General features: G+C 39.5%; 1 protein-coding gene across 1 annotated transcript in view; it reads left to right on the top strand.

The window, feature by feature from the left end:
- DNAH11 (dynein axonemal heavy chain 11) overlaps window positions 1-13,735 on the top strand; it is a 277,792-nt gene that overhangs the window by 236,029 nt on the left and 28,028 nt on the right. Inside the window, exons 66-73 of the mRNA XM_037890566.2 lie at window positions 246-450; window positions 1,861-2,025; window positions 6,137-6,277; window positions 6,974-7,144; window positions 8,891-9,013; window positions 9,549-9,742; window positions 10,749-10,897; window positions 11,888-12,015. Of these exons, the coding sequence (XP_037746494.1) occupies window positions 246-450; window positions 1,861-2,025; window positions 6,137-6,277; window positions 6,974-7,144; window positions 8,891-9,013; window positions 9,549-9,742; window positions 10,749-10,897; window positions 11,888-12,015 (1,276 nt within the window). The remainder of the gene's footprint in view (window positions 1-245; window positions 451-1,860; window positions 2,026-6,136; window positions 6,278-6,973; window positions 7,145-8,890; window positions 9,014-9,548; window positions 9,743-10,748; window positions 10,898-11,887; window positions 12,016-13,735) is intronic.

Here is a 13,735-nt window from a genome sequence, read left to right as displayed (position 1 = left end):
ATGAGCAAGTGAACCTATGGAAATGAAAAGGATGAAATGATGGCAGAGAGTCTAAATTTTGTTTGCTTCAGGTGAATTTTATCATCCTCATTTTGTGTCTCAGACTGCAAATATTGAGCATTTGGTTTGTGTCTGTTTTCTGTGGCATTAAACTTGTACAATACTGGTCTTATGTAATGTAGGATATTTGTGAATTGCTTTATTCAGTACTTTTTTCCATCACTGTGCACGTTAACTGTTGTCAGGTATATCAAGATTGAAGACAAAGAATGTGAGTTCAACAAGAATTTCCATCTGATCCTTCACACGAAGCTTGCTAACCCTCACTATCAGCCAGAATTACAGGCTCAGACCACCCTCATTAATTTCACTGTCACAAGGGATGGGCTAGAAGAGCAGCTGTTGGCTGAGGTTGTTAGTGTTGAAAGACCTGACTTAGAAAAACTTAAGGTGAGACCACCTTTTGACCAGTCCATTGCTGTTCCTCAGGGTCTAAGTCCAGCGTTAATTTACCCAGTTGAATCTACTGAGCAATGATTGTCAATAACTTGTATATCAAGTAGATACCGAGAGGTGCGTGAAGCACTTGCTTAAGTCCCACTGATTTCTCAACTCTGCAAGTCTTGGGGTTTGGTTCTAACAAAGTATTGCTAGAATTTATATATCATGATCTTATTCTTATATTTCTTTCTGCTCTTCCATTTTCACTATGTCTGTGAAAGGTGAATGGATTAACCCCGTTCAGTGTATTTTGTGAGTCAATGGTCTTGAGCCAATAAGCACAAACTAAATTTCATGCCAACCTGTAAGAGGATATGACTGCACTAGTAGGCTCTAAGGCATTGGGTTAATTGTACTAAGAATCTATTCTTGCTGTTTGTGGAATGAAGAAATGTATTTATGGCAGTAATAACATATTTTACAGTAATTTATGAACAGAAATATTTTTATAAATGGTTGAAAAGGGGTCTTGATTAGATTTGTCGTATGATTACTGGATGTTAAATGAAAGATTAAAAATATGTAGGTGAAAAATTAATAATAAAAGTACTTCATATGGCTATAGTACATTTCTTTCAAAGATCTTGAAACACTTTGCAGACTCAAATGAGTCAAGCCTCACAACACCAGTAGGAAGTTGAGACTATTTTACCCATTTATAGAAGAGTAAACGGTGGTACAGATGTTAAATTACTTTTCAAGGAACAGAGCTGGGAACATTGTCTGGAAAACTTCTGAGCCAGATTCTCCCTTATATCTGAGCTCTGCTTGGGGCAGAGTTGTGGCGACAGCTGTCAGGGATGCAGTTATGCTTCCCTGATCATCTGAGTTATTTTCTGCCAGCCACGTGGTCCAGTGGAGTGCCCCCAGTAAGGGACCATATGCTGATTGGGTGTTTCCCTAAAGGATCATAAACCAATGGATGATCAAGGTAGAAGAGCAGACCTCTGCCATGCTTTCTCTGCCCTAGCCCACATGCTGAGGTGATGGGGAAGTGGCTAGTGCAGGAGTTGGCTCCATCAGCTTTACAGGGGAATTTCCTCTGCCAGGGAATTCTCCACTTGCCGGTTATAACCAGATCCTGCTCACTTTGTGCAACCCTGAGCAGAAGAAGGGGGTTAGAGCAGAATCAAGCCAGGTTCTTGGTGTCATGCTTTCATGTTTGACCATGCTTTCCTCCTGTCTGGTTGCTATAATTGTAACATACTTTTTCATTAGAATAGAAGAGGTCATCTCTTTTTTAGAAACAAAATTGAAATGGAGTCATGTAGCTGAATGGAGAATAACAGCCAAAGATTCTGCAAAACAGATGGTCATCCTTTGTTGCTGTTGTTTTAAATTTTTCATTCCCTTTGTTAGTCTCTCCTGACCAAGCAGCAGAATGATTTCAAGATTGAGCTGAAGCACCTGGAGGATGATCTTTTGCTTCGTCTGTCAGCTGCTGAGGGTAGTTTCTTGGGTGACACGGAACTGGTAGAGAAACTTGAATCAACAAAGTCGACAGCGGCAGAAATAGAGCACAAGGCAGTAACAATTTGTTCTTTTATTAGTTTTAAAAGTTACCTGTAAAATTCAAATTAATTACATATTTTAAAATGAGGGTTTTTTAGAATTATCCACAAGTAGACTTTGTTTTGTTTTAATGTTGCTGTTATGCTTAGTTGTTTGGTAAATGTTTTATATGCAATGACTATATTAGTGGCATGTGACTGGTCACATAAATCACGTGGTATAATTTTTGCTCTCTGGTTGGATGCCTGAAACTTCATAAACAGGATGAGCATTAGTGGCATGAATTGTGATTAAACATATTTGTGTGTATTATCCTTTATCACAAATGAATACGGGTATTCTCAAAAAGAACTGCCATTCCCTAACATTTAAATGAATGGACGGTCTATATGTATGAAAGCTCATGGAAATGCAAAAGGATGTGAATGTGGCTGAATCCAAAATCATTTCAAAATCTAAGAAACCTGCTTTCAAGTAGTTTTTCTCACTATTTGCCTCCTCTAAGACGAATTAACAGACTAGCTAGAGATAAGAATGGCCATACTAGGTCAGACTAATGCTCCATCTAATCCAGTATCCTGTGTCCAACGGTGGCCAATGCCAGGTATTTCAGAGGGAATGAACAGAACAGGCAATTGTCAAGTGATCCGTCCCGTTGCCCATGCCCAGCTTCTGGCAATCAGAAGCTATGGACACCGAGAGCATGAGGTTTCATCCCTGACCATGTTGGCTACTAGCCATCGATGAACCTATCCTCAATGAATTTATCTAATTCTTTTTTTAACCCTGCTATAGTTTGGGCCTTCAGAACATCCCTTCACAATGAGTTCAACCGGTTGTGCATTGTATAAAGAAGTACTTCCTTCTATTTGTTTTAAACTTGCTGATCATTAATTTTATTAGGTGACCACTGGTTCTTCTGCAATGTGAAGAAGTAAATAACACTTCCTTATTCACTTTCTCCACACCATTCACAATTTTATAGACCTCTGTCATATCCCCAGTTAGTCATCTATTTTCCAAGCCAAAAAGTCCCAGTCTTTTTAGTCTCTTCTTATATGGAAGATGCTCCATACCTTTAATAATTTTTGTTGCTCTTCCCTGTACCTTTCCCAATTCTATTATGTTTTTTGAGATGGAATGACCAGAACGGCATGTAGTATGCAAAGTGTGGGCGTACCTTGGATTTATATAGTGGCATTATGATATTTTCTGTCTTATCATCTGTTCCTTTCCTAATGGTTCCTAACATTCGGTTAGCTTTTTAGACTGCTGCTGCATATTGAGAAGATGTTTTCAGTGAACTATCCACAATAATTCCAAGATCTCTTTTTTGAGTGGTAACTGCTAATTTAGATCCTATCATTTTGGGATTATGTTTTCTAATGTGCATTACTTTGCATTTATCAACACTGAATTACACTAGTCATTTTGTTGCCCATTCACCCAGTTTTGTGAGATCCCTTTACAAATCTTTGCAGTCTGCTTAGGACTTAACTATCTTGAGTAATTTTGCATTATCTGCGAATTTTGCCACCTTGCTGTTTACCCCTTTTTCTAATCATTTATGAATGTGTTGAACAGAACTGGTCCCAGTACAGATTCCTGAGGGACATCACTATTCATCTCTCTCCATTCTGAAAACTGACCATTTATTCTAATCCTTTGTTTCCTGTCTTTTAAATTGATCCCTGAGAGGACCTTCCTTCTTATCCCATGACTGCTTACTTTGCTTAAGAGTCTTTGATGAGGGACCTCCTCAAAAGCTTTCTGAAATTCCAAGTAAATTTTATGCACTGGATCTCCTGTGTCCACATGTTTGTTTTGACACCCGCACCTCCCCCATCACTCAAAGAATTCTAATAGATTGGTGAGGCATGATTTCCCTTTACAAAAGCTGTGTTGACTCTGCCCACAAATTGTGTTCATTTATGTGTCTGATAATTCTAGGTTTCTTTACTATAGTTTCAACCAATTTGCCTGGTACTGAAGTTAGGATTACCAGCCTATAATTGCCAGGATCACCTCTGGAGCCTTTTAAAAAAATTGGTGTGTCATTAGCTATCCTCCAGTCATCTGGTAGAGAAGCTGATTTAAATGATAGGTTATATCCCAGAGTTCATAGTTCTGCAATTTCATATTTGAGTTCCTTCAGAATTCTTGGGTGAATACCATCTGGTCCTGGTGACTTATTATTGTTTAATTTATCAATTTGTTCCAAAACCACCCCTATTGACACCTCAATCTGAGACGGTTCCTCAGATATGTCACCGAAAAAGAATGGCCCACGTGTGGGAATCTCCCTCACATCCTCTGCAGTGAAGACTGGTGCGAATAATTCCGTTAGCTTCTCCGCAATGACCTTATCTTCCTTGAGTGCTCCTTCAGCACATCAATCGTCCAGTGGCCCCACTGATTGTTTGGCAGGCTTTCTGCTTCTGATGTACTTTAAAAAAAATCGTTGTTAGTTTTTAAGTCTTTTGTTAGTTGCTCTTCACATTCTTTTTTTGACTGCCTAATTATACTTTTACATTTGACTTGCCAGAGTTTATGCTCCATTCTATTTTCCTCAGTAGGATTTTCCTTCCAATTTTTAAGCATGACTTTTACTTTATTTTTTAGTCACGGTGGCACTTTTCAGTCCTTTTGCTATGTTTTTTAATTTGAGGTATACATTTCTTTTGAGCCTCTATTATGATGTTTTTTAAAAAGTTTCCATGCAGCTTGCAGGCATTTCACTTTTGTGACTGTACCTCCTAATTTACATTTAACTAGCTTCCTTATTTTTGTATAGTTCCCTTTCCTAAGTGCTACTGTGGTGGGCTTCTTTGGTGTTCCCCCGCAACAAGGATTTAATTATGCTATGGTTGCTATTACCAGGCAGTTTAGCTATATTTCATCTCTGGGACCAGATCCTGTGCTGCACTTAGGACTAAATCAAGAATTGCCTCCTCTTGTGGGTTTCAGGATTAGCTGCCCCAAGAAGCAGTCACTTATGGTGTCAAGAAACTTTCTCTCTGCTTCCAGTCCTGAGGTAACATATACCCATTCATTATGGGAATAGTTGAAATCCCCCGTTATTATTAGAAATGCTATAAAAATAGAAAACTCAGTCTCCCAGAGCATTTCACAATCACCATCACTGTCCTGTTCACATGATTGGTAGTATTTTGCTACTGATATATTCCTATTATTCAAGCATGGAATTTCTATTCATAGAGATTCTGTGGTACAATTTGATTCATTTAAGATTTATTTGACTCTATTCTTTCTTTCACCTGTAATGCCACTCCTCCACCAGCATGACCTACTCTGTCATTCCTATATATTTTGTACCCTGGTATTACCATATCGTATTGATTATCATCATGCCACCAAGTTTCTGTGATGCATATTATATCAATATCCTCATTTAATACCAGGCACTCAAGGTCACCCACCTTAGTATTTAGACTTCTAGCTTGATGATAATGGGCTTGATTAATAAGTTCCTTAATAAAATAAAGGCAAGTTTATAGTGTCATCGTGCAACCAACCTTTCTGCATCAAGAAAACAAACATAAAACTCACACCACTGACATAATAACTTCTCTTAAACTGCTGGTTTAAAATTATAGTAATGTATAGTAAAGAAGATCAAATCAACTCTGATTTCTAGCCAACAAGGCTGGAGCAGAGTGTCTAGTTTAAATCTACATGTGCCAAACAGTTTTTATTGTTTCAGATATGTCAGCTTTCCAGGCTGTATCCATGTTGCGTTTCTCACTTTGCAGTGTTAAGAATTTGTCAATTACATATGTGTGACTTAGGCTATGTCTATACTTAACATGCTACAGCAGCACAACTGTAGCGCTTCAGTGTAGATTCTACAGTGATGGGAGAGGTAGTCCACCTCCCCAAGAGGTGATAGCTAGATTGATGGAACAATTCTGTTGAGCTAGCACTGTCTATACCAGGGGTTAGGTCGGCTTAACTACATCTCTTAGGGATATGGATTTTTCACACTCCTGAGAGACGTAGCTATGCCAATACAACTTTTCACTTTAGATCACCCCTTAATTATTCAGATCATTTTAAATCGGTCATAACTATCACACTGAACTAGATAACTATCATCCTACAGGTAGCTGAAGCAAAAGAGAATGAAGTTAAAATTAATGAGGCCCGAGAGTATTACAGACCAGCAGCTTTGAGAGCGTCTCTTCTTTACTTTGTTGTTAATGATCTGGGCAAAATCAACCCCATCTATCAGTTCTCACTGAAGGTAAAGCTTTATTTCTGGTGTGATACAAAAGAACAAGCATGGGGGTTTGATTCCGGCAATTAGCAACCTTTTATATTTGTATCAGCTATTAATATTTGCTATGTAAGGGGTGTTTGTGTGCAAGAGAGAGGGTTGTGCGTTTTCCCACCAATTCCTCACAATATTGAACTTCCCAATAATCTCTCTTGTCAGATGTTTACATTCTGATTTATGTGAGTAATACTTACCTTATTTTTGTTAAATCTTCCTGCAAGGCCAAGTGAATAGAGAGATTTGAAGCATTCACTAAACAATGTGTTACAATAAATATACTAAAAGTGACTGGCTGAGGATGGAAAGTCTCCTTTCTTGAAACCACCAGCCTTTTCACTTTGAGGGAATGTGTCGGTTTTAGGATGTCCAGTGGCCGGGAAAGATTGGGGGAGTCAGTCAGCATATGTTGTTTGCTCCTGAGTTAAATGAGTAGACTGAAAAATGTTGCCATTTGTGATCCCCAACCACTTTCTCCCCCCTGCCCCCTTCAAGAAAACACTCTCCACGCCTACTGTTTTGGTGGGAGGGAGGTGATCTTGTGCAGTGTCTCCATTTTATACAGCTCAGGCACTTACTTTGAAAAGCCTTACATTGGACTCTATTAAATTGCTCTTAAAACAAACAAAAATCCTTTAAAAATAATGTGATCCTACCTCTCATTAGGCCTTCAACACAGTCTTCCATAAAGCAATTGATCGGGCTGAAGCATCAGAGGATCTGCAGGGTCGCATCACCAACCTGAGAGAAGCTATTACATACTCTGCCTTCCTTTATACCAGTCAGGGACTTTTTGAAAAGGATAAACTCACCTTCCTAGCCCAGACAACATTTCAGGTGAGGGAAAAAAATTCAGGCAGTAGTGGTGAAGAATGTGGTTTATAGGTAAAACAATAGGTGCTGTGGTTGTACAGCACCTAACATACTGTGAATGCTACTGCAATATAAATAATATTATCTTCCACAGCTATTTTATGTAGGCCTTTATTTTCTTTGTTGTTCTACTCCTCTGAGTACGTTATAGGGCTGAAAATTATGGAAGTGCTGCTTGCCGTTCCCTAGGTATGGTTGTGTAGAGTTTGGCACTTATAGCAGAGATTCTCGAAGTAATAAAAATACCTTTTAATTTTGGGATGAGACTGTATATAAAGATTCAGGCCAGGTAGGATACAAGTAAATAATAAGTAGGTCCTGCTGTCCCGCTTGACCCATCAGTCCCTGATCTTAGGACTGGGTGAGACAGGTTACACCCCCTACATCGTTTGCCTTTCTGACAGTCTGGTCCCCCGGTCAGCACGTGTGTGAGACTCTTGGGTCACAGGCTATCTTTTATCCATTTCAAAGTTCCTTTGTTCAAGAGTTCCAGCCTGAAGACCTGAGGTTTTGAGAAGGTCTCCTGAACCTGGTCAGATTTCTGATGCATTTCTCCAGAGGTGGTAGGAGGTAGTCTTCCAACAGTGGATTCACTGTATTGTCCATCTGAGCACTAGGAAATTGAATTAGTCATTGCTGGATTCCTGGGTAGCTGGGGAGAGCTCCAGCTGGAATTAACTCTCGGGGTAGAGAGTTATCCACAGATTCTAACATTCATAAAATTAGTACACATAATTCCCATTCTTCACAGTGTGCAAGGGGAGGAGAGAGAACACAGATGATGGTGGTAGGCATTTTGTTACAGATACATTTGAATTCAAGATTTTTATTGTACATTCAACCTATGGGCTAGATTTGTCTCCCCTGATATAGTTTTGTGGTATTCCTGACATGTTTAACTTCTGCAGATTAAGATTTCATTAAAAAAAAAAAAGTTACCATCCCTTCTCGTTGCAAAAAAACATTCCAAATGTGAGTCATTGTGGTCTCCCTGAGTCTGAAGAGAGCCTAGAACAATGACTCTGACAAGTGTGAACTTCCTGTCCCTCAGTATGTGTTTAAAGGTGGTGGAGGACAAATGTAGGGAGTTGTATGGAACTCAGGTTTCCTTAGCCACTTCAGTAGTGCTATTGAAAAAAAAAAATCTTGCACAATCGAAGCCCAGAATAACTCTGATCTTTAAGGACTATGGTTTTATTTTATTTTTTTCAAATAACTCTTTTTACTCTAGCTAAAGAATCATAAATCATAGTTACTATTGTAATCTAGCTATTTTTAAAAAATGCAAGGACTTGGGTGCTACTGCTAGCATAGAGCATAATGACAACTTTAACTTCTGCAAAATTATTTAGTTCAGAGGTTACTGGTGGGGGGTTTTGGTGTCTGTTTAACAGTCTGAGGCAAGTTCTGCAGTGTGTACTACAAACACAGGGCTAAGGTTGAAAGCATAATCTATTAGCTTTGTGAATAATGAAGATCTAGGAATTGACCTCACTCCGTTACTTCTTTTATAATGTATTTCTGTTCCTTATTTTAAAATAATTGGCTCAAGCTAAATTCTTCTATTAGAGCTACAGAAGATTCAGTCACCAGAATTTTCAGTGCTTTATGCTGCCTATTCAATAATGTCTGTTGCGTGGTAAATGCTTTAAGTCACAAGTGACTGCCAAGTAAACCTGATGACCTTTTTCAATTTTGTATGCTGTCAAGATTCTGCTGAGAAGTAAAGAGATAGAACTCCTTGAATTGGATTTCCTGCTTCGATTCACAGTCGAACACACACTCAAGAGTCCGGTTGACTTTTTAACTCCTCAGTCATGGAGTGCCATTAAAGTAGGTTTGGAGAATTGCTTTTCAGTTCCAAATCTTATTTTATGTTATTTCTGGAGACCTTCTAGAGCTAGATAATGTCAGATAAAGTCATATATTCCATATTAAATGTTAATACAACTTGCAGTGCTGTTGAATGAGTTATCCTTGCATTTTAACTTTTTTTTCCCCTGAGATGATAGCATTTCCACATGAAATCAATATATGTTTCTGATTTTCTATAATCTCTGTATTCCTCCAGGAACGTAATTCTAATCTTCACACAGCTCCTTACTCCCAGAAAAACCTAATCTTATGTGTTACAGTGTGTGGTAACTGGGTATTTAACTGTAAGCAGATTGTATGGAGATATGAAATGGCGTAGTCTTTTACAAAAAAACATTTATTCATATAGGCTGTACATATAAACTGCGCTTTAAATTAGGTCATAGGTGTCAAATAATATTATTAGTAAATATTATTAGTAAAATGTATTTCATTATCACCCCAACTATACGTCATGGGCACATCACCCATGTGTGTGTTTGGTGTGTTCCAGGCCATTGCTCTAATGGATGAGTTCCGAGGGTTAGACAGAGATATCGAAGGGTCTGCTAAAAGATGGAAGAAATGGGTGGACTCAGAATGCCCAGAAAAGGAAAAGTTTCCACAGGAATGGAAAAACAAAAGCTCTCTTCAGAAACTTATCATACTGAGGGCACTGCGCCCAGATAGAATGACCTATGCTCTTAGGTACGGTCTTTGACATTGTGTGTATCCATGGAACCACACATGAAGATGGCTTATTGGATGTGTAGCCCGCTGTGATGAAATTTTCAATTATAGGAATCTAATTTACTGGTCAGTCAGAGTCTGAAATTATTGATTATTGGCCTTTGTGGCAATAGTACAAGGCCTATCTATTCTTTTTCAGGTATTTGTGAGAAGGTGGTGGGATCAGATTGACTGTTTATAGGGAATTGGCTTACTTATTTATAGATTGGTGATTTTATTAGATTGTATACATGTGCCCTGAGCCACAAGGAGTGGCTCATTTATAATTAAAAAAAAAATCCTTGCTGCTGACTGCCCACTTTTTAGTCATATTTCTCTCTAAATATTCATTCTTTTTCTAGGGATAGCAGTTAGACTCATGGGATGGTAATTCTCCATTTCACTCTTCTTTAAAAATCTGTGATCCTCAAAAAATGTCAGCCTTGTATACTTATCCAAACCCTCTGAGTTTTTTTTTAAATCCCTTGCCTCCCAAAGAATAGTACCTTTCGCCCGACTGCCCAAACCCTACCAGCTATACTACCATAGGTGCTGGAACTAGGGGTGCTGCAGGCATGGCAGCGACCCCTGGCTTGAAGTGGTTTCCATTATATATTGGGTTTGAAGTTTTGTACAGTGGCTTTCAGCACCCCCGCTATACACACTGTGCCAGCACCACTGTATGCTATCCGTTCTCACACCTTCCTAGGAAGAAGCATTCCCTAACTGATTACTTGCTGTGCCTAGTTGTCCTTTCTATCACATAGTCATTGTCTCCTTTCCTGAACAGACATATATCAGATTTTTCTGTACCCTCTTTACCACCTGGCTGCCCTTCCCTCCCTTGCTTCCCTGACAATTTTCTTTAATGAAACTGCTGCTAGCCTAGTAGCAGCAGGTTATGTAGTCTGAGAAGAATACAGGACCTAAATCTGTAATTGTGGATATTCTTGGTGTCTTCAGTTTATACTTTATATTTATATAGAAACTTTGTGGAGAAAAAACTAGGTTCCAAGTATGTGGAGAGCACCAGGATGGACTTAGCAAAATCATATGAAGAGAGCAGTCCAGCGACTCCAGTGTTTTTCATCCTCTTCCCTGGAGTAGACCCTCTTAAAGATATGGAGACACTTGGTGAGTCTGTTTTCAATGGGAGTTGTGCCTGCACAGGAGAAGGAGAGAAAATATCTATAGGCCCAATCCTGCTGCCATTGAGGACCATGGGACTTTGGGCTTTCGTTTAAAGGGAGCAGGATTGGGTCCTAAATATTAAAATCTTAAACAAAACCAAAACAATGTGTCATCATAAAAGAATAGAAATTAATATGACAAAGTTGGACTGGGTTTATTTTTAACAAAAGAGTTAAGTTGTGAAGTTTCCCCACCCCCCACCTATTTGTGATAAATGGAGTGGATGAAAAGTGCAAGGCTATTAGCACTATAGTATGAAGAAATTTTTAGACTGAACATTCCTCTGCTTGGCATAATGCAAGTTTCTTTTGTACTGTTTTCTACCTTTTGACTAGATGAGAGCCAGAGGGCAATTTTCTCCATGCTCATGTAATCTTGTGCCCCCTGTGACTAAATAATGGTCATTATACAAACTATATTCAATTGTGTAAAGCACTGTCGCTTTATGCTTAGGATTACTATTCCCCACGGACTATACTGAGAATACCAGGTTAATACAGCTGTGACCTGACTGTGCTCAATTTAAACTCAGGCCCCACAAGGTGAGAGGCTTGTGCATTTACCCACTGAACCAATCGGTTAAAAAACTGATGTGATATCTACCACATGTTGCTCCTTTTTTATAAGGGAATTGCTTTGTACCCCCTGTAAGAGTTTCTAAAGCTCAGTTAACAATGCCTAACATCTGTCAAAATGTCAAAAGGTTCATTATCTTAAAACCAAGGGAACAGATTTCTGCAGGCTTTTTCTAATACCAGCAATAAGGCTGCTGTTGAGAGCTCGCAATTTTGCTTGTTGAAATTGTAAGGGTTTAGTGAAGTGCTTCAGAAGAACTAATGAATATTGCCCCAGTGATAGTGGAATTAATGAGATGTTATCATTTTTTCCCCTTTCTGCTCTGTTCGTTTCCTACCCCCGCCACTTCCCTTATAGGAAAAAAACTTGGGTTTACTATCGACTCTGGAAAATTCCATAATATCTCTTTAGGACAAGGTCAAGAGATGGTGGCAGAAGAGGCACTAGAGGAGGCTGCTACACATGGGCATTGGGTCATTCTCCAAGTAAGTGTTAAACAGCACAATAGATGATATTGGTGCACTCAGTTAGGTGAATGGCTGTGTTTGCTAGTGAAGTGACTGCAAGGTAAGGATTGTCCAACAAGGAACAACTTTCTGTGGAATTCAAAAACGCCACAAACAGAACATTTTGTTTTGTTTTTCTTTTGCCTTTGCAAAAGGCAAGGTAAATGTTCACATGTATTGTGTGTATATGGCATTATGCCTTTACCCTCACATTTACAAGCACTACCTTTGTATTCCCAGTGAGGCCAGGAAAGATAATACAAGAAGGCTTCCTACGGCTAGGCATGATTATGTCCTCAGGAACACTCTTCTCCTACATAATTAAGAACTCTTGTTCCATTGAGTACGCCATAATGGAGTCTTCTAATAAAATTAGAATACCTAGCCCTTGGGAAGCTGTATAATCAGCACTGGAGTGCTGCTCTTCAGAGATAGCAGTAGCAGCTTTGGCTAGCATTGTGTGAATGGAGAATCCACTCTCTGCAACAAACAAAAAGCTCTTTACAACACCCTGGTGAACTATCATTCTTGGTGCAGCCACAGAAGTTGACAGGAGCAATGAGATTGTTAGTATCACTAACACAAGGTGCTGTGACCAGCAGTTTTACATTATATTGTATAGTGTGCTAATATATAAAATGGCCACATTGTCCTGAAACACTACTGGAAGTGTAGGTTCCAGGCCTTGCCAATAAAAGATATTAGGGGAGCCATATTATTCCTTCCAATTCTATTTTTACACCATCAGCACTGCATCACCTTGTCAACCTAATTATCTGCTACAAATGTTAGCTGCTGTTTAGCTGTTCTTGTAATAAAATGAAAAATAGTAGTGACTAAAGGCCCCAACTGAGGTCACGGCCACATTGTGCTAGGCACTGTACTGAAACAGAGACAATTTTTTTTTTAAATTGAGATTTTAATTATAACATTGTCACCATTTTTTCAACCCGCTTTACCAGTGAGCTATTCAAGCTTATCTACCAGGAGTTGTACCTTTCAGCTAATATTGATACAGTTCTTACTAAGTAAACAATGGTATTATCTGAGAAAACAGAGAGAGAAGGGGCTGAAAAGTGGTGGATTTCAACGGAATTCAAGAGTACTCAGCACCTCACAGGCTCAGGCCTAGAAGCAGGGGTAATGAGGGCAGCTCAGTTTCAGCCATGGCACACCTCTGAAGCCTTGGGTATCAAAAGTCAAGGCTCAGACAGCTTTTGGTGATATAGTGCTTTTCAGCTCTTCCGCTCTTGGTGCTTTTGTAGTCTAACAACCTAGAAAATCGCACACCATTCTCGTCTAATATGCCCAGGCTGGTCACACCTGAAGCATACAAAGCGTCCCCCTCAGCCACCACCTTGAGGGCTTCTACTAGACTGTGGGACTACCCCCCCCGCCCCCGTAGCTCTTGTACATTATCCCATTTTTGGCCATTTGAGAATTTTCCCTTTGAGAGCTTCCCTGGGCCACCACCTTTGGCTTCCCCTCAGTTTACCATCCTGCCCTGGCTGCTTGTCTCTCTTGGCCTCAAAGAAGGCCTCTGCCCATTCAACAGCTTCTCCCTCCCCAGCCAGCTGAAAGCGTCTCACCCAGCTGTCGGCTTCCAAGGGGACAGTCTTTAGGAATTGATCCAGGACAATTTGGTCCATGAATCTCTCTCTCCAGCTGGCAGAACCATGGAGGCATGAGATCCTGTAAT

Source organism: Chelonia mydas, chromosome 2, assembly GCF_015237465.2.
Source record: "Chelonia mydas isolate rCheMyd1 chromosome 2, rCheMyd1.pri.v2, whole genome shotgun sequence".
NCBI classification, from domain to species: Eukaryota; Metazoa; Chordata; order Testudines; family Cheloniidae; genus Chelonia; species Chelonia mydas.
This window is presented reverse-complemented; position numbering and strand designations above follow the sequence as displayed.